Source organism: Vipera berus, assembly GCF_964194415.1.
Source record: "Vipera berus genome assembly, chromosome: Z".
NCBI classification, from domain to species: Eukaryota; Metazoa; Chordata; class Lepidosauria; order Squamata; family Viperidae; genus Vipera; species Vipera berus.
In genome coordinates, this window is record NC_138205.1 from 24004384 (window position 1) to 24026807 (window position 22424).

Below are 22424 nucleotides of genomic sequence, written 5' to 3' on the forward strand. Positions count from 1 at the left end.
TAGCAATTTGATCTCTAGTTCCTCTGCCTCTTCAAAATCCTGCCTGTACTTCTGGTAGTTCTCGATCCACATACTGCTGGAGTCTAGCTTGTAGGATTTTAAGCATAACTTTACTAGTAAGTGAAACGAGTGCAATGGTGCAATAGTTTGAACATTCTTTGGCACTGCCTTTCTTTGGAATTGGAATGTAAACTGATCTTTTCCAATCCTGTGGCCACTTTTGAGTTTTCCAAATTTGCTGGAAAATTGAGTGTAGCCTCTACTCAGAAAATTTTGCTATATGTAACATCCAAACTTACATATTTTATGTTCAAACAATGATTTTGGTATTTTGAAATCGATGTATTGTCTAAAATCAATGCATGCTCTTTTTGAGGTTAACATTTCTTAACACTAAAGGTTTTACATTATTACAGACTATGGCATTACAAATACTGATGCAACTATTCATCCAATGGGACAGGTAAAAACACTTCGTCTTGCGAGATTAACAACTGAAGCAAATGCACGATGTTTTCACAATCCGTGCACACTGATATGCTCTTAATATCCGAATTCTTATCACATTGTAGTACTTCCGCGCCCACCCAAATATACAGGTCGATCACTCAACCGCCTGATATCGAACTAGCGTAGAAACCACTTCCTGTTGAGCCTCCAGCATATGTATTTTGCGGTCACGTGCCCCACGGCCAAGATGGCGAAAGGCTTGTATTTAAACTACAACTCCCAAGATGTTCTGAGTAGCCAATGGCAGAAGAGCAAAGGGGTGAGACTGGCCGGCGTCGCGGGCTGTTAGTGTGAGCACGGTAAAGGTTGGGTGTCTCGCGCCCCTGGCCATTAGGAGGGTAGAGGGGGTACCCCTCCCCCCATAGGCCCGCGGCCGTTCTCCCATCAACCCCTCATTGCAGCGAGGCGCGTGGAAGGAAAAAAAAGGGACCAGGTGAGGAGAAAACTCAGAGCATTCGCGGGAAGGCAGGGGGGGAAGGGAAAAAAAAGACGTCGCGAGACCGAACGGCAGCGAAGGGGGAGGGGCGGCGGAGCTCGGTTCCTTAAAGGAGAGGCTCTTTCTTTAAAGAATATTCTTCCTCCGACAGAATATTCGCTTGTTCCCAAGGCGGCCGGGTGGAGAAATAGCGATGGCAATTTTAACTCCACGATATTTCTTCATTTTACAACATTACTGGCAATAGGAAGGGCTGTAATTGAAGGACACGTGAATGTGGAATTCCTTCTCATCTAGCGGTTCACAAGAGATTCACCAACAAGTCCTCCCAAGACCAGGCTCAAAGTGAGCCCCGTGTCTTTTCAGCCACCATTCTCCAATTTGGCGCTCTTAAGATGGACTACAACTCCCATCAGTGCCCAATCTGCATTGTGGTGCCTGGTGGAGGATGCAAGCTGCAGTCCAACACCTCTAGAAGGCTCCAAATTGGAGATGCATGCACTAAACTGCTAAAGCCGGATTTCAGTACATTTTTATAACAGCACCTAACACAGAGCTCTGTGGACAATGCAGAAAACTGGGAGAGAAAAGAATGGCTTGTCCTCTTCACACTGTTATGAGGCTGGACATTGCTTAAAATAAAATGGGGCCTATGCAAAATTTCATAAATGGTGGGAGACAGAAAGTAAACTCAGAGGGAAAATACATCCTCTGCTCACCCTCTAGCCCTTTTTCTGAGCTTCAGTAATATGGAAATGGAAAATTGGTTAAGGATTTTTCCTTCTCTCTCTCTCTCTCTCTCTCTCTCTCTCTCTCTCTCTCTCTCTCTCTCTGTGTGTGTGTGTGTGTGTGTGTGTGTGTGAGAGAGAGAGAGAGAGAGAGAGAGAGAGAGAGAGAGAGAGAGATGTTTTAATATTGGTTTATTGCAAGGGTCTTCAAACTCAGCATGCCTGGCTGAGGAGTTCTGGGAGTTGAAGTCCATGAGTCATAAAAGGGACGAGTTTGAAGACCCCTGGTTTATTGTATAAGAGGAATTGGGAAATTGTGGCTCCAGATCTGTTTCAACCTTCAGTTGCCTTTCAAGGTTTGGCCAAAAGTGAGTTATAGGAATTGTGATTCACCAGCTTCATAGGTACTCCTTTGATAGTATGGAGAAATTCTCAGCCATAATCTGAACTCTGGCTGCAAAGGGTCTGGACTTGCCTCATTCCAACTCCTCCAATTTATCAGACTGCTCTGCTGTAGTAGCCACCTCTTTGCTACTTTTTAGTTGCCTAGCAATTGCTACAAATGAACAAGAGTTCACCTCTGAGTTGTATATCCTTTCTTGTCAGTTTTCCTTTCCTTCCACCAGATCCTCTTTCAGCTCTAGTATTCTATTGCCAATTAAAATATTACACCCGTTATTTTTGAATATACCATTTTCTTTTTCTTGTTATAATAAACATAGTTGCTGTTATTTCAGCTGATATTCAAGTTTCAGAGATTATTAAACTACAGACCTATCAGCCTGACCTCAATACCTGGGAAGATTCTGGAAAAGATAATCAAACAACAAATCAGCGAACACCTTGATGCAAACAAAGTCATCACTAAAAGTCAACATGGGTTTGTCAAAAACAGATCATGCCAGACAAATCTTATTACATTCTTTGACCAAGTGACAAAACTAGTGGACCAGAGGAATGCCGTAGATATAATCCTTGGTGGAGCAGTGGGCTAATGACTCCTTAAGTAACACCAGCTGCCTGCAATTAGTGCAGGTTCGCATCCCACCAGGCTCAAGGTTGACTCAGCCTTCCATCCTTCCGAGGTAGGTAAAATGAGGACCCAGATTGTTGGGGGCAATTAAGCTGACTTTGTAATAATGCCGCTTGGGGTGTGTGTGAAAGCCCTAATAAGCAGGCATATACATAGAATGAAGGCTACTGCTAAGCTTGTAAGCCGCCCTGAGTCTTCGGAGAAGGGCGGGATATAAATGGAATTTAAAAAAAAATTACTTGGACTTCAGTAAGGCATTTGATAAAGTAGATCACAACCTACTACTTGATAAGATAGAAAAATGTGGGTTAGATAGCATTACCACCAGATGGATTCGTAGCTGGCTGACAGGCCGTACTCAGCGTGTGGTCCTCAATGGAACCGCATCTACATGGAAGGAAGTGTGTAGTGGGGTGCCCCAGGGCTCTGTTCTGGACCCAGTGCTCTTCAATATCTTCATTAATGATTTGGATGAGGGGATAGATGGGGAACTCATCAAATTTGCAGACGACACCAAGCTGGCAGGAATAGCCAATACTCCAGAAGATAGGCTTAAGATACAGAAGGATCTGGACAGACCCGAACACTGGGCACTATCTAACAAAATGAAATTCAATGGTGAAAAAAGTAAGGTTCTACATTTAGGCAGGAAAAATCAAATGCATAGGTATAGTATAGGTGGTACCTTGCTCAATAGTAGTAACTGTGAGAGGGATCTCGGAGTCCTACTAGACAATCACTTCAATATAAGCCAGCAGTGTGCTGCAGCTGCCAAAAAAAGCCAACACAGTGCTAGGCTGCATTAACAGAGGGATAGAATCAAGATCAAGTGAAGTACTAATACCACTTTACAATGCTTTGGTAAGGCCACACCTGGAATACTGCATCCAGTTTTGGTCACCACGATGTAAAAAAGATGTCGAGACTCTAGAAAGGGTACAGAGAAGAGCAACAAAGATGATTAGGGGGCTGGAGGCTAAAACATAATAGGGAACGGTAGCTGGAATTGGGTATGTGTAGTTTAACAAAGAGAAGGGTGAGGGGTGACATGATAGCAGTGTTCCAATATCTCAGGGGCTACCACAAAGAAGAGGGAGCCAAGCTATTCTCCAAAGCACCTGAAAGCAGGACAAGAAGCAATGGATGGAAACTAGTGAAGGAGAGAAGCAACCTAGAACTAAGGAGAAACTTCTTGACAGTTAGAACAATTAACCAGTGGAACAACCTGCGTCCAGAGGTGGTGAATGCTCCAACACTGGAGGTTTTTAAGAAGAGACTGGACAGCCATTTGCCTGAAATGGTATAAGGTTTCCTGCCTGAGCAGGGGGTTGGACTAGATGACCTCCAAGGTCCCTTCCAACTTTATGATGATGATGATGATGATTATTATTATTACTATTGCAATTTACATGTGAAGTAGCATTATTTTAATCCATAAATAGGCTGCTAGAATAGTATGTTGTGATGTAATAAATTTAGAACAACTGTATTATAAGGATTAATACAAAATACCTGTTCCCCAGGCTGTTGTTGCTGTAGCTGTATACATTGGGCAGCTCTGAGGTTACAGCACTGGGAAAATAACTTCAGTGTTAATATGTGTCTCTGTTCCTTAACAGCCAGGGCTGATAATATATTTTATCTCCTTTTCTGGGCTCTGGGCTCTTGCCAGTAGCAGAGCATTTCCTTGGAAGATGATGGTAGAAAACATCAGTTCCCTAAACCTTTACATAGTACTGCTTATTTCGTTATGTAAGTTCATGGAGTGGGGGAAGATCATGTAGGAAAGATTTTGTTTATATCTCAGATATATGGTTGTTTCTTTATAGATGCATGCAACATATTGAATTGCAAGTTAATTAGTGACTAATTTTGCTGTGGATATGCAAAATACTGGTTAACATGTTAGTGACAAGCAGGTAATACTTATTCTCCCCAGCAGGTGAAATCTGCAGCAATGGTGGGAGCTCAGCAGATAGAGATGCAGGCAGCAGAAGTGCCCGCAGTGGCCCCAGCAGGTGGAGGTCCTGGTGGTGGCAGTGGCGATCATCAATATGAATGCTTAGAATGCGGCAAGGTGTTCAAATGGTCATCACGGCTTATCCATCACCAGCGGACTCACACAGGCGAGCGGCCTTACAAGTGCTCAGAATGTCCAAAGGCTTTCAAAGGTTCATCGGCCTTGCTGTATCACCAGCGTGGACACACGGGTGAGCGACCATATAAGTGTGGTGAATGTGGCAAGGCCTTTAAACGGTCATCCTTGCTTCAGATCCATCAGAGTGTACATACTGGTCTGCGTGCTTTTAAATGTGCTCATTGTGGCCAAGCCTTTAAATGGTCTTCCCATTACCAGTATCACCTGCGCCAACATACTGGAGAACGCCCCTATCCCTGTCCAGCATGTGATAAGGCCTTTAAGAACTCTTCTAGCTTGAGACGGCACCGCCACACACATACAGGTGAGCGTCCTTATGTCTGCCCTATCTGCAGCAAGGCTTTCACTCAGTCCACAAACCTACGACAGCATCAGCGAGTGCACACTGGTGAGAGACCCTATCAGTGCCAGGACTGCAGTAAAGCTTTCACACACTCATCTAACCTAGCACTGCATTGCCGATCAGCACACACTGCCCGTTCTGTTCACACCTGTGTTATTTGTGGTAAAGCTTTTGCATCTGACACCTATTTGCAGCAGCACTTGGAGACTCATGCTGACGTTGCACCTCCCGCACAGCTCTTCTTGGAGGAGCCAACCACTACGGTAGAGATGGTGTTTCGATGTAGTATCTGCCATCTTACTTTTCCCTTGCAAGAGCAACTGTTAAGTCACCAAGAAACACACTTGGCCCCAACAGAGCCACTCCCGCTCCCAGAAATGCCATCACCATCAGTGCAGGAGGAGACGGCACCTGCAGTATCTCCCACATCCTCAGTATCTTGCTCAGTGTGTGGTAAGACTTTCAAGAGTGCGGCAGGTTTAGCAAGGCATCAGCAGAGCCAACATTCATCAGATCGCACATACACCTGTGTGGTATGTGAACGTTCCTTCCCTGCACTGGCCAGCTTATTGGGCCACCAGCGTTCACATCCCCCAGCTGAGCAGAGGCTGGAGGAAGCTGAAGTGACCTGTCCAGCACAGGCTGAGCCAGTTCCTACAGCCACCGCAACACCACCTCCACCATCTGAGCGACCGTATGTGTGTGGAGAATGTGGGAAGTCATTCAAGGGCTCCTCGGGGCTGCGTTATCACCTCCGTGATCATACAGGTGAGCGCCCCTATGCTTGTAGTGAGTGCGGGAAGGCCTTCAAGCGCTCATCACTGCTGCGTATTCACCAGCGGGTGCATACAGGTCTGCATGCCTTCACCTGCCCCACCTGTGGGATGGCATTCAAATGGGCCTCTCATTACCAATACCACTTACGCCAGCATACTGGAGAGCGTCCATATGCCTGCCAGGATTGTGGGAAAGCCTTTAAGAATACCTCATGCCTTCGTCGGCACCAGCAGCTGCATACAGGGGAACGTCCCTTTGCCTGCCAGACTTGTGGCAAGGCTTTCACCCAGACTTCTAACCTCCGGCAGCATCAGCGGGTGCACACTGGCGAGAGGCCCTATTGCTGCCGGGACTGTGGCAAGGCATTCACTCACTCATCCAACTTGGCACTGCACCGACGTACCCACTCCCGAGAACGTCCTTTCCAATGCCCGGTTTGTTGTAAGGCTTTTGTCATGGCATCTTACCTACAGCGTCATTTGCGTACCCATAACAGCACTGAGGCAGCTAATCACACAACTGCTGCCTCATCTGCTGCTACCCAGGAGGTACAAATCATGCCCAACATGCAGGCAACTCTGAATGTGGAACTAAGTGGCAGCTCATCCCCAGCTGTTTCTTCTAACAGTCAAACTTTCTTGCTAGTGCAGACGGCTCAGGGCTTGCAGCTCATTCCTAGTGTGCAGCAGCAGCAGCCACCTCTCCAAAGTTCACCCCCCAAACTCATCTTTTTGCCCAGTCCACAGATGGCAACAACTACACCTGCCGCTTCAACAACTTTTACCCTGGTGCCAAGTGCTTCCACCACTCCAAACAAACCTGTCCTACTCCGTCAAAGTAAGGGAAAGAAGCCTGTGTCAGTACATCCCCCACCACCAGTATCTAGCAACCAGAATATTATTTTAATGCCCAGTACCGCTGGAGCCAATATGCAGCCTATCCCTAATGTACAAATCCAGAGGTCACCAGGATTCCAGACCAATGGACAGAATGTTATGGTGCTCCAGAGTTTGCCAGAACAGCAAGTGGGCACAGTGCAGATACAATATATACCACCCAATCCATCAACAAGTACTATCCAGATTCAAACTCTGCCTCAGCAACTCCAAAACCTTTCCACTGCCCAGCAAAGTGGCACCCTACAAATTCAGACCTTGCCTACTGCTCAGCAAACCGGCACAATTCAGATCCAGGCTGTTCCTAACTCTATACAGACTGGTCTTGTACAGATTCAAAGTCTGCCTCTACCCCAGAACACTGTTCAGATCCAGAGCTTGCCTGCTGCCCAATCAGCAAACACTGTGCAGATCCAGGGTCTGTCCAGTTATCCACCAGCTGGCACAGTGCAGTTCCAAACACTTCAGCCTTCACAAAAGATGAATACTGTGCAATTTCAGGCTGTAACATCCTCCCAGCAGGTGGGGACCTTGCAGCTCCAAAACCTCCAGTCTTCCCAACAAGTAAGCTCTCTTCAGATCCAGACCTTGACATCTTGTCAGCAGACCAACTCTCTTCAGATTCAAAATTTGCCTCAGTCAAATCAGTCGGTGAACAGTGTTGAAATCCAAGGTCTTGCTCCTTCCCAACAGTTGGATAGTGCAAATCAAATCCAGGGGCTTATGTCTTCCCAGGAAGGGCAGCAGCTTCAGCCTTCAGAAGAGATGGCCAGTGTCCAACTTCAGACTCTGGGCTCAGCTCAGGAAATGAATGAGATTGGAAATGCTCTGTCTAGCTCACATGAACTCTCTGAAGTGGACCTCCATCAGGGATCCAACATGGAAGAAGAAAGCCAGAACCTGATAGTTGTACAGAATTCTCCAGGAGAGGAACTGCTAGGGCCTGGAGGTGAGGTTGAGAATCTTGAAGGTGTACAAGACATGCATTTTGAGACTTTGCAGACTGAAGAAGGGGTTCAAAATGTATTAGTGTTAAGAAGGGCAGGTGGAGAACAAACCCGTTTGTGTGTTCAGGAAGTAGAGAACATTCAGACTGTGCAGGAACTGTCTGGCCTCCAGTTACATAATACTGATGGTAGCTCAGGGACTGGGCAGAATCTGTTGATTATCCGCAGTGCACAGGGAGAACAGACTCTCCAAGTACTGGAGAGTGTACCAACTCTGCAGGTAAATAGCCCAGATAACAGTCAAGCTGCTGTTGAAAGCAACAGCAGTCCTCAAATGGTGCAGGTTTTACAAAGTCCAGTTGCATCCCAAGGACTGTCTTCCATTCAGATTGTGCAAACAGTACCAAACATGCAACTTGTTCACACTTTCTAAAAAACAACTGCCTCACAGGCCTGAACTGGAGTATAGGTCAGGAACAGTCTAATTTCTACAAAGAATAAGAATGGGGCTAGATTGGGTGATTTGACCTGGACAACTTCAGAACATATGGTACTTGGGGTGTTCAACTCTCCAAGTTAGTTCTGCTTGGGTTCCTCAGGACAAACTTTCTCAACCAATAGCTGGGTTCAGCCCCTTGCCTGCTGGTCCAAAGCATGTCCTTTGCTATTCTTCCTGATCCCGTGTGGTCTGCCACTGCTGCTTCTATCCCTGCAGCCACAATAATCTCTACGCTTTGCCTCTCAGCAGCCATATACGCTGCACACAAGAGAGAGCATTGGCCCAATCTTTTATTTTTACCCAAATTCATCCCTATATTTAGAACATTTTGTTCTGGCAAAAAAGAAATGGATGTGCAGCCTAATCGTAAGAATATTTTTATGGTAGCCAGGAACTCTACCCATTCTATTAGACAGGAATGTGATTAATGGGCAGCTGATCTCTCCATTTCCCTTCTGTGGACCATACTGCTGTGAAATTGCATAATCTTTTTGTAAAATAGGAAATCAAGGACATTCAGGCTTGAGACTGCTTGATACTATAGGAGACAATTTTATGAGCTACTGTTGACTACATTATACAGCTACAGTGGCTTATACGCCTAATTCCTTCTGTTCCTGTTATAGCCCTTTTATCATGTGCAGACGTACATTTCTTCCTGAGTGGACCTTAGTTCCTGGTGCTAACAAACACAAGAGAATCAAAGATCTTTGTGAGCTGGAATGAAAATAAAAGACTGCTTTGATGCACCTTTGATCTTTTTCAGTTGTATGTTTCAGTTTACCCTCATATACAGGCTGGATCACATTTTTTTAATGCAATAATGTTAAATATTTCTCATTACTCAGTCAAGGTTCTGCAGTATTTTTTTGGTCATTTTTTAATATTTTATCTTACTGAGTTGGAGTAAGAAAATATAAAGTAGATTCTGGATTTCTGCCATTCATTCAACTTGAGAAGAAGTTTCTGTATTCAACTACTGACTTAAGGCCCTTTTTAAAGTTGAAAAGCTTGAAAGGGAGAAGAATAAAATATTCAACTTAGGTGTATTGTTACTCCTGGTTTTCCCAGTTCCATGCTGTTTATTCAGATATAGTACATACTGGATATATTCAACAGGTTAACAAGCCCCTTGATATTCTAGAAGAAGAAAGTTGTGGAATGTACATATCTGGGTAGACAGAACTAAGCTTACAAAGCATGCCATGCTAAAATGTGTATTGCTAGTTTGTGGTTCAAAATACTGACAAGCCATTGATTTAATGCTAGCTGAGTTAACCAAGGAATATTAGGAGATATGCAGGCAGCACTGGGCTAGATGAATAAGTAATATGTCTTGGTAATTGGGCTTGTAAATAAAAGTCATAATATAATTTGTTTACTCCTTAGATGTGAAAACCTAGTCAAATATCCAGTTCAAATTCTGCTCTTCTAACTAAATACTGAAAGCAAGTAACAGTAGATACATACATTAAAATTGGTACTAAAATTAACTAAAAATGAAAAACTTAGAAAAAATGTCATTTTTTCACAGTTTTTTTTTAAATCGAGAGAGAAAGCCCAATAGAGTTTTTGAGGTAGTGCATTACAGCAATGCAAAAGATGGCTGGCTCTTTTACCAGAAAACCGAGACTTTAACAATTAATAAGGCATTTTCAGAAGGATCTCTTCTGTAGAACTTATGTAATAGCTCCATAAAGGAAGCAGGGAAACCCAGAAGCAAACATGCCCTTAGACCAGTGATTCCCAACTTTTTCTATACCCCACACCCCTAGAATGCTTCTGATATATTCTTGCACCCCTTACAAAAGTTTGAAATAACGGCAGCAAATTATGCATATACACTATAATTTTGAAAAACCAAGTTTTTGCACCCCTTGGAATATCGTCTCGCACCCCGTTGGGAGCCCCTGCCTTAGACTTTAAGGATTTTTAAGGTTTATGCTCACACTTTAAATGAGGGATTTTATCACAAGTGTCATACAGTATTGATCAGTCTATAATTTTAATGGTAAAGAGACAGAGACAAAATAACAAAATGCAGAAAAACATTTCAAACTAGTTATATATTTGCATTTTAATAAGTGAAATAGGTATTTGACTCCTTCACAAAACATGACATAGTACTTGGTGGCAAAACCCTTGTTGGTAATCATAGAAGTCAGACATTTGTAGTTGGCCACCAGGTTTGCACACATCTCAGGTGGGATTTTGTCCCACTCCTCTTTGCAGATCCTTTCCAAGTCATTAAGGTTTCAAGACTGAAGTTTGGCAGCTTGAACCTTCAGCTCCCTCCACAGATTTTCTATGGGATTAAGGTCTGGAGACTGGCTAGGCCACTCCAGGATCTTAATGTGCTTCTTCTTGAGCCACTCCTTTGTTGCCTTGGCCGTGTGTTTGGGTCATTGCCATGCTGGAATACCATCCATGACCCATTTTCAATGCCCTGGCTGAGGGAAGGAGATTCTCACCCAAGATTTGATGGTACATGGCCCCATCGTCCCTTTGATGCAGTGAAGTTATCCTGTTCCCTTAACAGAAAAACATCCCCAAAGCATAATTTTTCCACCTCCATGTTTGATGGTGGGGATGGTGTTCTTGGAATCATAAGCAGCATTCCTTCTGCTCCAAACATGGTGAGTTGAGTTGATGCCAAAGAGCTCTATTTTGGTCTCATCTGACCACAACACTTTCACCCAGTTCTCTGAATCATTCAGATGTTCATTGGCAAATTTAGATGGGCCTGTACATGTGCTTTCTTGAGCAGGGGGACCTTGCCGGAGCTGCAGGATTTCAGTCCTTCACGGCATAGTGTGTTACCAATTGTTTTCTTGGTGACTATGGTCCCAGCTGCCTTGATATCATTGACAAAGTCCTCCGTGTAGTTCTGATTCCTCACCGTTCTCATGATCATTGAAACTCCATGAGATGAGATCTCACATGGAGTGTGCTGTGGATGCTACTGTATATCTTGGCACTAACAATCTATCCCAAAAAGATGTACTCTGTGCAGAATGATTTTCAGAGCTTGGGGCAAGAATTTAGCGGGATAGGCTGTAGGCTTACCTTTTCAGAGGTTTTACCAACGTATAAGGAGCAAAATAGAAAAGGCCAGCATATAGCAGAATTCAATATATGGCTAATGGAGTGGTGTAAAGGGGAAGGTTTTGATTATATTAGTCACAATGTTTGCAGTTGGTCCAATGAAAAAGTGTACAAAAGAGATGGTTTGCATCCATCAAAGAAAGGAACTGAGTCACAGATTTTCTGGAGAAATATTTAACTCACTGTCCCCGTTGTTTAGTTTAAGTGATACAGAGCATCCCTGTCCCTGGCAATCTAAAAATTATAGGGTTATCAGTACATGTAACATAGATGTGTGTGTGGACAAGAATATCAATCTTGCTGTCAAGCAAAATGAAGCTTTTAATAACGAGTGCCACACAAAGTGCACTAATCAAATAGATGGTAAGAAAATAGGGGAAGTCTGACACCACACAGGTTATGTAGAAAGTAAACATAGAGTCAGTCATAAAGGACTCAAATGTTTATACACCAATGCACAAAGCATGAACAACAAACAGAGTGAATTAGAAATTCAGGTAAATGAGGGCAGATATGATATTGTTGCCATTACGGAAACATGGTGGGATGAAACCCACAAATGGAACACGCAGCTAGAGGGATTTAAACTATTTAAAAGAAACAGACCAAATAAAAGAAAAGTTTGAGTTGCTCTCTCTATAAAAAAATAACTACATCTCTACAGAAATAGAACACAACAATGATGAAAACTGTCTTGAATGCATTTGGGTCAATATAAGGGGGGATTACATTGCCATAGCTGTATACATAGGCCACCCACCCAAACAGAGGTAATAGATGAACTTTTTGCTCGTATGTAGGTATGTAGGAAGCACATCACAATAGTAATGGGGGACTTTAATTACCCTGACATCAACTGGGAGACAAACTGCACCAAGTGGAAGATCAAACAGATTCCAGACAAACCTAGCAGACAACTTTGTCTCCCAAAAAGTAGAGAAGGAAACTAGGGGATTAGCTGTATTGGATCTAATTCTCACTTACAGAGATGAAATGATAGAAAGTGTTGAAACCACAGGAACCTTGTGTGTGAGAGGGGGGGGAGTGATCATGCAATATTAGAATTCAATATTATGCAAGCACAAGCAATAGAACACAGTCAGAGTCTTGGATTTTAAGAGACTAATTTCAATAAATTTAGAGAGAGCTTGGGAAGGATTCTATGGATGAGAATCCTCAAGGGGAAAACAACTCAAGAAGCTTGGGAAATTTTAAAAAGTGAGATTATAAAAACCCAGTCTAGCACAATACCAATGAAGAAGAAAAATAACAGGTCTCAAAAGAAACCAGCATGGCTGCATAAAGAACTCTCTGATAAATTGAAAGACGAAAAGGACAAGTATAAAAAGTGGAAAGAGGGGCACATAACTAAGGCAAAATACCAGCAAATAGCCTGAGCTTGCAAAGGTGAAGTGAGGAAAGCTAAGTTTCAAAATGAACTAAGGCTTGGAACAAAAGTAAAAAAGTAACAAAAAAAGCTTCTTTCAACAAGTAAGAACCCAGAAAAAAGTAAAGGAAATGATTGGTCCGCTAGTGGGAGAAAGTGGCAAGAAGGTGACAAGCAATAGGGAGACAGCAGAAATACTCGTTTTTTGCATCCATATTTATACAAAGGTGGGAAAAAGTCCAACCTATCAAAAACAGTAACGTAAAAACAAATTAGAAACACAAGTTAAGATAGGCAAGAAAATGGTAAGTGAGCACCTGTCTACCCTAAAGGTAAAGGTAAAGGTTCCCCCGCACATGTGTGCTAGTCGTTTCCGACTCTAGGGGCCGGTGCTCATCTCCGTTTCAAAGCCGAAGAGCCAGCGCTTGTCCGAGGATGTCTCCGTGGTCATGTGGCCGGCATGACTAGACGCCAAAGGCGCACGGAACGCTGTTACCTTCCCACCGTAGTGGTCCCTATTTTTCTACTTGCATTTTACGTGCTTTTGAACTGCTAGGTTGGCAGAAGCTGGGACGAGTAACAGGTGCTCACTCTGCTACGCGGCACTCGGGATTCGACCCGCCAAACCGCCGACCTTCTGATCGACAAGCTCAGCGTCCTAACCCACTGAGCCACCTGTCTACCCTAGATGACTTTAAATCACCAGGACCAGATGGACTACACCCCAAGGTTCTGAAGGAACTGACAGATGTGATCTCAGAACCACTGAACTATATCTTTCAAAGATCCTGGGGAACTATCAGAGGACTGGAAAAGAGCTGATGTAGTTCCATCTTCAAAAAAGGGAAAAAAATGAATCCAGGAAACTATGGACTTATCACCCTGACTTCAATACCTGGGAAGATCATGGAAAAGATAATCAAACAACAAATCAGTGAACACCTAGAGGCAAAGTAATTACCAAAAGCCAATATGGGTTTGTCAAAAACAGATCATGCCAGACAAATCTAATTGCATTCTTTGACCAGGTGACAAAATTAGTGGACCAGAGGAATGCTGTGGATATAATTTACTTGGACTTCAGTAAGGCATTTGATCAAGTAGAACACAACCTACTACTTGAAAAGATAGAAAAATGTGGGTTAGATAGCATTACCACCAGATGGATTTGTAGCTGGCTGACCAGTCATACTCAGCATGTGGTCCTCAATGGAACTGCATTTACATGGAGGGAAGTGTGTAGCGGGGTGCCCCAGGGCTCTGTTCTGGGCCCAGTGCTCTTCAACATTTTCATGAATGATTTGGATGAGAGGATAGATAGGGAACTCATCAAATTTGTAGACCACATCAAGCTGGCAGGAATAGCCAACACTCCAGAAGATAGGCTTAAGATATAGAAGGATCTTGACAGACGTGAACATTGGGCGCTATCTAACAAAATGAAATTCAGTGGTGAAAAAAGTAAGGTTCCACATTTAGGCAAGAAAAAACAAATGCAAAGGTATAGTATAAGTGGTACCTTGTTTTATAGTAATAACTGTGACAGGGATCTCGGATTCCTAGTGGACAATCACTTAAATATGAACCAGCAGTGTGCTGCAGTGGTCAAAAACACCAACACAGTGCTAGGCTGCATTAACACAGGGATAGAATCAAGATTACATGAAGCATTAATACCACTTTACAAAGCTTTGGTAAGGCCACACTTGGAATACTGCATTTTACATTTTTAAAAATGTAAAAAAGATGTTGAGACACTCTAGAACAGACATGTCAAACTCGTGACGTGATGTGATGTCACACAACGTATCGGGATGGTTTTGCCATTGCCAGCAATGGGGTTGGCGTGGCTTCTGCATGACGTAACCAGCCCATGGGCTGGCAGTTTGACATCCCTGCTCTAGAAAGAGTACAGAGAAAAGCAACAAAGATGATTAGGGGACTGGAGGCTAAAACATATAAGGAACAGTTGCTGGAATTGGGTATGTCTAGTTTAATGAAGAGAAGGATGAGGTGTGACATGATAGCAGTGTTCCAATATTTCAGGGACTGCCACAAAGAAGAGGGAGAAAAGCTATTCTCCAAAGCACCTGAAGACAGGACAAGAAGCAATGGATGGAAACTAACCAAAGAGAGAAGCAATCTACAACTAAGGAGAAATTTCCTGACAATTAGAACAATTAACCAGTGGAACAACCTGCCTCCAGAAGCTGTGAATGCTCCAACACTGGAGGTTTTTAAGAAGAGACTGAACAGCCATTTGTCTGAAATGGTATAGGGTTTCCTGCCTGAGCAGGGGGTTGGACTAGATGACCTCCAAGGTCCCCTTCCAACTTTATTATTATTATAATAAAGCTAAGCTTGTAAGCCGCCCTGAGTCTTCGGAGAAGGGCGGGATATAAATGGAATTTTAAAAAAAATATGTTAAACAGAAGACAACTAGAAAATGTACTGTTCTAAGAACAATAGCCCAAACTTTGACAATGTATAGAACCAGCCCTCTGTCCTCCTGTACTTAATCTCAGAAATCAATGTAAGACAAAATTTCTGCCTAATGAGGTTTGGGGCATTAAGCATGCATTTAAATGTCCCTGCAGTATAGATTAATGTGATAAGGTTCCAAAGGTACATGTATGGTTTAGTAACTTAGTAACTTATTTATCAGAGGACTTATTTATCACAGCCTTGCTGCCATAGTTGCTACTTATGTTACCATTTTGGCACAATGAATAGCTGTACATAAATTTAATACATCACGTATTCATGTATTCAATATTTCATCTCACCACAGGAGGGTGCATCAGCCCACCTATGTACCACATACAATGGATACTGAAAATAAATTACTCAATATTTTCAACAAGTAATATGCATATTGTATAATGAAGCACAAATTAATTAACTATACACTGGTTTGATACTGTAACCTGTCTTTTAATTTCAGCAACAGCTTTTAAACCATACAATATTTTTAGAACAGCGCTGATTTTCTTTTTCAGGACCCCATTTAACATTAACCAGCTGGATGCAAAGAAGCTTACAGATCAAATATGCCTTCACCAGTAGTCCAAATTGGTATTTATTTATTTATTTATTAATGGGACTTATATCCCGCCCTATCTCCCGAAGGACTCAGGGCGGCTAACAACAATAACATATAATAAGTACAGAAATTAAGATAAAATTAAAATTAAAGTCATCTGTGCAATAAATTAAAATTAAAAATAAATTAAAAATATATATATTTTGTTTGTATTTATTTATCCTAGAATTTAAGGTGGCTTAGATGAGTAAGGCCAGGATAACGTTTTTTTAATACTGCCATAACATCCAGGTAGGCAAAGGCTTAATGCATACTTTTCTATGCATAGATTTACCTGTTGAATTTGTCTGCCAATATTTGTACATAGTTTTATCTGTTAAATTTCTGCCTGCCAGGATTTATGCATTCGATAGTTCTTTGTTATACAATATAGAAAAAGGAGGTGATTAGTCATCCCCTATTTCCTAGGTTTCCCTTTTCTCCTGAAAAAGATCAAGAAAGGAAAGGGCTCGGACATCTTTACAACTACGGTTCGACGGTCTTGGCATACCCAAGAGGCCACATTGGTCCCGCCTAGTAACAGTAACCAAGGGCTGCGTAGGAAGGGATAGAGGTCGCAGAAGAAAGAACATAGCGCATGCGCATATTCAGCGAAGCCCCGAGTCTGGAAAGAGAACGATTAAATTAGCGGCCTTTCGGTCAGTTCTGTTTCCCACCCACCCCTCCCGTGCTTCTGGAAGGAGGAGTGGAGAATGTAACTGTTACTGGGATATCCCATGCGCCTCCCTGCAGGGGGATAACCCAGCCGTAGCCTGCAAACTGGGTGAGTCCATTGGGAACGGAGGGGAGATCGTGAAAGGTTCAACTATAATGAGTATGTATGCTAAAAGAAAAGGTGCTTTTATTATTGCGGAGGGGGCGTGGCTGCTTTGGCCCTCTTATGAAAGGGAAGGGCTAGTCAAAATACAGGTGTTGCGATTTTCTTGTAATTTTGAGGAAAACTTTGGATCTGATAAAGCTGCTTGTGAATTCACTTTAAGGAAAAATCATATTTGCAGTAGATATAAAGCACTAAAACTCATCATTTTCTCAATAATCCCTTTCAGAATAATCCTTTGAAGTTAGGGACCCTGTATAACAAAAGAGAAAAAGGAAAGGTTTTTAAATTCTAATTTTAAATTTTGGGGCTATTGATTTAATTTTATTTTAATTTTTATATTGTATTGTTTTAATTTTGCCCTGTAAACCGCCCTGAGTCCTTTGGGGAAAGGGCGGTATATAAATTGAATTAAAAATAAATAAATAAATAAATAAATAAATAAATAAATAAATAAAAATAAATAGATAGATAGATAGATAGATAGATAGATAGATAGATAGATAGATAGATAGATAGCCAGCCAGCCAGCCAGCCAGCCAGCCAGCCAGCCAGAAAAGAGCAGATGGCCCAGAGCTAACCAGTGTTTTTTTAGGGATTCGTGTATCATACTAAACCATGATGTGTTTTAGCTTAAAGTGCAGTTGGGCATCCATCTAGTGTGCTGTAATCAATAATCTGTGGTTTAGCCCTATGTGATATCAGTCTCTACCTGTGATTTTATAATGAAATAGTTTGCAATAATTTTTCTTTTTTTCCTGTCAGATAATACCCTGTTTCAGGGTGATACTTATCACAATTTTGCTCATAATTTAAAGGCTCTGCACTGTAGTTTAAACATATGTGAAGAATATGGGGAGGAGAATGTAAAGTAGGAATGATTACAAAGATGTGAAGAGACATTCTCTGCTTATGTATATTTACCAAACTCTTACTTTATTTGGTGGAGGTGATGGGGTGGTGGCTGAGCACCTTTTATGGAAGAGTCAGAGTTTGCTTTCTCTTGGAGTTTTGTGGAGCATTTATTTCCCCATTTAAGCAAAAGGTTGTCTCCCACTGTAGTCTGAAATTATTTTTCAGTCAACATTTGAGCTTTTCTTCCTTTTAGGTATCAGTTGCTAACAATATGCCTACCTTGGACCCGGAACAGCTATTAATCAGGGAAATGAGAGAGGATGAAGCCCCCATTGTTTTGGAACTTCTGAAGGTGAGATGGAGGAGAAACAGGGATCCAGCTATATCAGTATTCCTGAATTCTGTTGAGAAGTTTTTGTATGTTGATCCATATTAAACATTTTTTCAGAAGATATCTTCAACAAATTGATAATACTTGTATTTGTGCCCTGGACGTTTCATGGATTCAGCTGTTATCAAAGAACATAGGAGAAGTCTAATTGTATTTTTGGGTCTAGGAGAGTCCCAAATCTGTCCTGAATATTTTCTGGAATTTTTCAGTTACAAAGTTTAACAGCATAAAAGTTTTCCTAAAAGATATGCCTGTTGTTTTTGACTTGTTCTTGTAACATGGAAGTAATAAGTATGATTTTAATTAGTGCAGTATGATTTGTGACTATGATCAAGTCACTTTGAATGCTAGGATAGAACCAACAATATTGTTACTCCACGGTAAAGCTCACTGGCTGATTTTGAATAGGGCCAGGTAAGAGTACAATGGCCTTCTGAGACATGTTAGAGACAGTTATGTATGCCTGATAACTTATCTGACATTTGGGTTCCTCTAAACCCTGAGGACTTTTTAATGTTCTTCTATTTCTCTCCTACCAGGATGGATTCAAAGATACAGAAAACCGCTTGATACTTTATGTGCTGACACGGCCACTAGCCTTGTTACTGATGGCAGTTGTGAGCAGTGGACTACGCTTCTTCCTGAACTCCTTTGTGGTGGCCCTTGTGCTGCCAGTACTTCTCACTGTAGTGGCTCTGAAACTTCTACTGTGGCGCTCACCAGACCTTAAACATTTGCATGCCTATTACAGTGCAAGCCATCGTGGGCTGTGGGTGGCTGTTTATGATGATGATGATGTTTGTGGTTGTGTTGCTTTGGAGCCTCTTGATAGAGAACCACACACTGCTGAGCTCAAGCGGTTGGCTGTCAGCCGATGGTACCGGCGCTCTGGGGTGGGTCGGTGCCTCCTTCATTTTCTAGAGACACAAGCTCGTGCACAGGGCTTCAGATTCCTGGTGGCCCAGGTCTCCGTGGTGGCTAAGGCTGCTCTTGGTCTCTTTGAGAATACTGGCTATAGTGTGAGTGGTGGGCGCCCATGGTTGGGTTACACTGTACAACAAGAGTTCAGCAAAGAGCTTTAGAACTGTATCTACTAGTTTGACACTAACCTGTTAGGCAAAGGAGCATGTTTTTGAATAATGTTCTTGAACAAAGAAAACACGGAGTTTCAGAAACACTGTAGTTAATGAGGCATCTCTAGGTCCTAAGCAGTAGTTACTATTAACATAGTTTCTGCTTAGAAAACAAAGTATGATTGCAAAGCAAATCAGGATAAAGGATTATTTGTGTCTTTTTCACAGTCTGGTATAGCAATCAAACTCAAGTCATTTGGGATTTCTGTTCCACATTATTCACTGAGGCTCATTTCCTGTGTCCTCTTTTGGGGTCAGAGTAACTTCACCTTTTATACAAAAGGAACAGCAAATTCTATTAACTGAGAAAATGTGTGTGTGTGTGTGTGTGTGTGTGTATACACACACATACACAAACCCAGAGGATATACAAAAAATCAGGCCTCGTAGACTATTAAATAAATTACATTAAGTTTTCAACTTGGTTGCCCTTTTTTCTAAACCCTTTCTTCTTTGAACACTCCTAAATATAGTAACATTTTCTCCCCAGCCCCAAGGGGGGGGGGGAGGAGACTGAAACGTACATGGAGATTGGCTTATAGGGCCTGATACTTGGAATAACCTTTATATATATGTACTTTTCCATGCATGAACTTCATATAACAGAAGGTAATTTGAAAATTATTATTGTTAATAATTTGAAGGTAATTTGAAAATTATTATTATTATTCAGAATGTACAGATGAGGAATTTACTGAGAATGCCAAATTCATATTTTACCCACAAACCAGTCTGAATGCATAAAGCATGTCTAGCTTTTATCTGATTATATTTTCTTTGCAAATTAATGATCAGGATAGTGAATTCCTAGCAGCTAACTGATTTCTTTAATGAGTTAAATAAATATGTTCAGCATTTTGTAGTCCCTTGATGCCATAGAGCCTGTCAGCTGGTCAAGGGTTTATTGACAAATTTTCTAAATCTGTATTTGCATGCCTAGGTTGGGTATATTCTCTGACCCTTGTTCTTAGGGGCAGAGAAATTCAGTTCACTTTTATTTTATAAATTCAGTAAAATTGGTTTAAGAAAGGAGAAAACACCTTTTTAAGATGAGATTTCAGAAGTTCTTTTACAGTATACATTCTAATAAAATATATGTCAGCTATATTGGGAAAAATGAGCCTTTTAATTCAGATTAGTTTAAACTGTACACATAAAACCAAAAGAACTACTATAGGATGAGGATGTGGATAGCATCATTGGAAATCATGTGCGTAGAGGCCCAAGTGCATAGACGTGTGCTCCTGTCATGGAAACTAGTTTAAATCATATATGCTGTTCATATAATTGAGTTTTCACAGAATTTGGAGACAATAAAAACTGGCTTGGTCATTTTTTAAAATGATATTTGTTAAGTATATGTATTTAATTCATGTTTCATATCCCTACTTCATCTAGTGTCTTGAAGATAATCAGGTGAGTGGAATTTTATGGGTAGAAATGTAGATGGACAAGGAACACAGTATCAGACACAAAAAGGATTAAGAGAACACACATTTGAATCTTTAAAAGCTGATTTTTCTTAGGATGAGCTATTAAATCTTCTGGCTATTAAATCTTCTGGCATTCATGTGCATATAACATAGTTCAGTGTCCAAATTAGCAAACAACGGAGACTCATCTGGTTTCTGTGGTGTCATTTTTCTAACAAGCTGAGCTGACTAGCAACCTATTTAGGGCTCTTAGTCCAGGCAGGAAGTTGATTTTAGAAATTCTTGGTTATAGTCTAGTTCACAAATGTATCATCCTCCAGATGTCTTAGCCAAAAAAATTCAAAAATATGAGTGAATCATTTTTCTATATCCAACTTCCATCATGCTTAACTAGATTTCCAAACTCATTAGATGCACATTGCAAAAGAATTCAATGGAATGGAAACTTTGTATAATCAACAAAAATGCTTTGTATATTTGTTTTCTTTTTACTTGCTAGATTTTTTCCTGCAGGTGTAAAATCTGTGTTTTTCTGATCAACCAAATATTGATCTGTTGGTTTCAACAAGACTTGACTAACAGGCTTACCGCCTGAGACTAACATCATGGGCTAAGAGAGAGTGACTGGTTTAAAGTCGCTAGGCCAGCTTTCATGCCTAAGGCAAACTAGAATTCACAGTCTCCTGGTTTCTAACGTGTAGCTTTAACCACTGGCTCAAACTGGTTCTGTGATTTATTGTGACTGTGATTATTGTGATTTTTTGTGTTCTCTGAAATATTGTGACTGAGAGTGGAGGTAATGTCTTTTAATTAGAAGTACCCAGTCATTAGGAACACAATGTACAGAGATGTGTTATATCTGTGTGACAGCCAAGTTATTGGAAGCTGAGTTAGAATTGTTGGAACTGATATGTTCTGCCTTTATTACAGTAATGACTTCAGGGATGGCAATTTATTTTTTGTAATAGGATTAAAACATCAAACCTATTCATCATGTTAGGAAACACTACAGAGACCAACAGGCAAAGGTCAGGTATAAATATTCTAGGTATAAGGCCCCCAGTATTTCTATATATGTAGCTCTGTGGTTTTCCCTTTACACTCTGACTAGATGCTCTGTTCTCTTTGGAATCAACTTTGTTCAGATGGGAATTTTGCCTTTTAAAAATATTAATAACACTCACCAGTCCCCAACTCTCACCCCATAAATCCAAATGGGAGTTAGGAACAACTGAAATTTTCTATTTTCATTATTTCTCATTCTATCTAGTTTGTTTTAATATGATCCACTATCTTTGCAATGCTAGCCTAACTATTTTTGAAAAGACTTGTCTATTTTTGATAGATGTGAATAAAAATCAGGTTTAATGTTGCAGAACTGATTATGAATTATTGAGAGTTACTTCTTACAAATTGAGACACATTACTTGCTGATATACTGATTCAAGATCAAGCATAAACAAAAATCTTAAATGATAGAGATTGGGTTCAGAGCAAAGCTGATTAAGCTATGAGAGTCTAAAGAGTTAACATATTTCTCTTCAAGCCTTAGCAGTAAATGTAGTTTGTGAATATCCCATGCCAAATTTTGCTTTTATACACACCATAGAGTCATCAAGCATTTTGGAATTGTCATAGAACACCCTCCCTCCCCCGTGTTTTGCTGTTTTCTAGTACAAGGTATTCCTTGACATGACTATTCATTTAGCAACTATTCAAGTTTATGTCAGGGCAGAAAAAACTGACAACCAGTCCTTGCACTTACAACCACTGCAGCATCCCTGGGTTCATATGATCATGAGTTGGGCACTTGGCAATCATCACAACATTTATAATGGTTACAGCATTCATTTCATGGTCACATGATCATTAT

The 22424-nt window shown here is 41.3% G+C and overlaps 1 protein-coding gene across 2 annotated transcripts; it reads left to right on the plus strand.

Annotated features, from left to right (window-relative positions):
- The first annotated feature begins 898 nt into the window (after positions 1-898).
- On the plus strand, positions 899-20416 carry NAT14 (N-acetyltransferase 14 (putative)). Of its 2 annotated transcripts, none has more exons than XM_081343453.1 (3): positions 899-943; positions 17848-17946; positions 18525-20416. In XM_081343453.1, exons 2-3 carry the CDS (start codon positions 17866-17868, stop codon positions 19065-19067), a joined length of 624 nt encoding a protein of 207 aa, XP_081199579.1. In that variant the 5' UTR covers positions 899-943; positions 17848-17865; the 3' UTR covers positions 19068-20416. The 2 variants fall into 2 exon arrangements, with proteins under 2 accessions (XP_081199579.1, XP_081199578.1); XM_081343452.1 differs by lacking the exon at positions 899-943 and adding an exon at positions 16605-16685.
- Positions 20417-22424: the final 2008 nt, after the last annotated feature.

Excerpts from the sequence above, each read along its gene's own strand:
- NAT14 (XM_081343453.1), top strand. The coding sequence starts at position 17,866 with ATGCCTACCTTGGACCCGGAACAGCTATTAATCAGGGAAATGAGAGAG. Across the intron at positions 17,947-18,524 it reads TTGTTTTGGAACTTCTGAAG|GATGGATTCAAAGATACAGA; the intron begins GTGAGATGGAGG and ends CTCTCCTACCAG.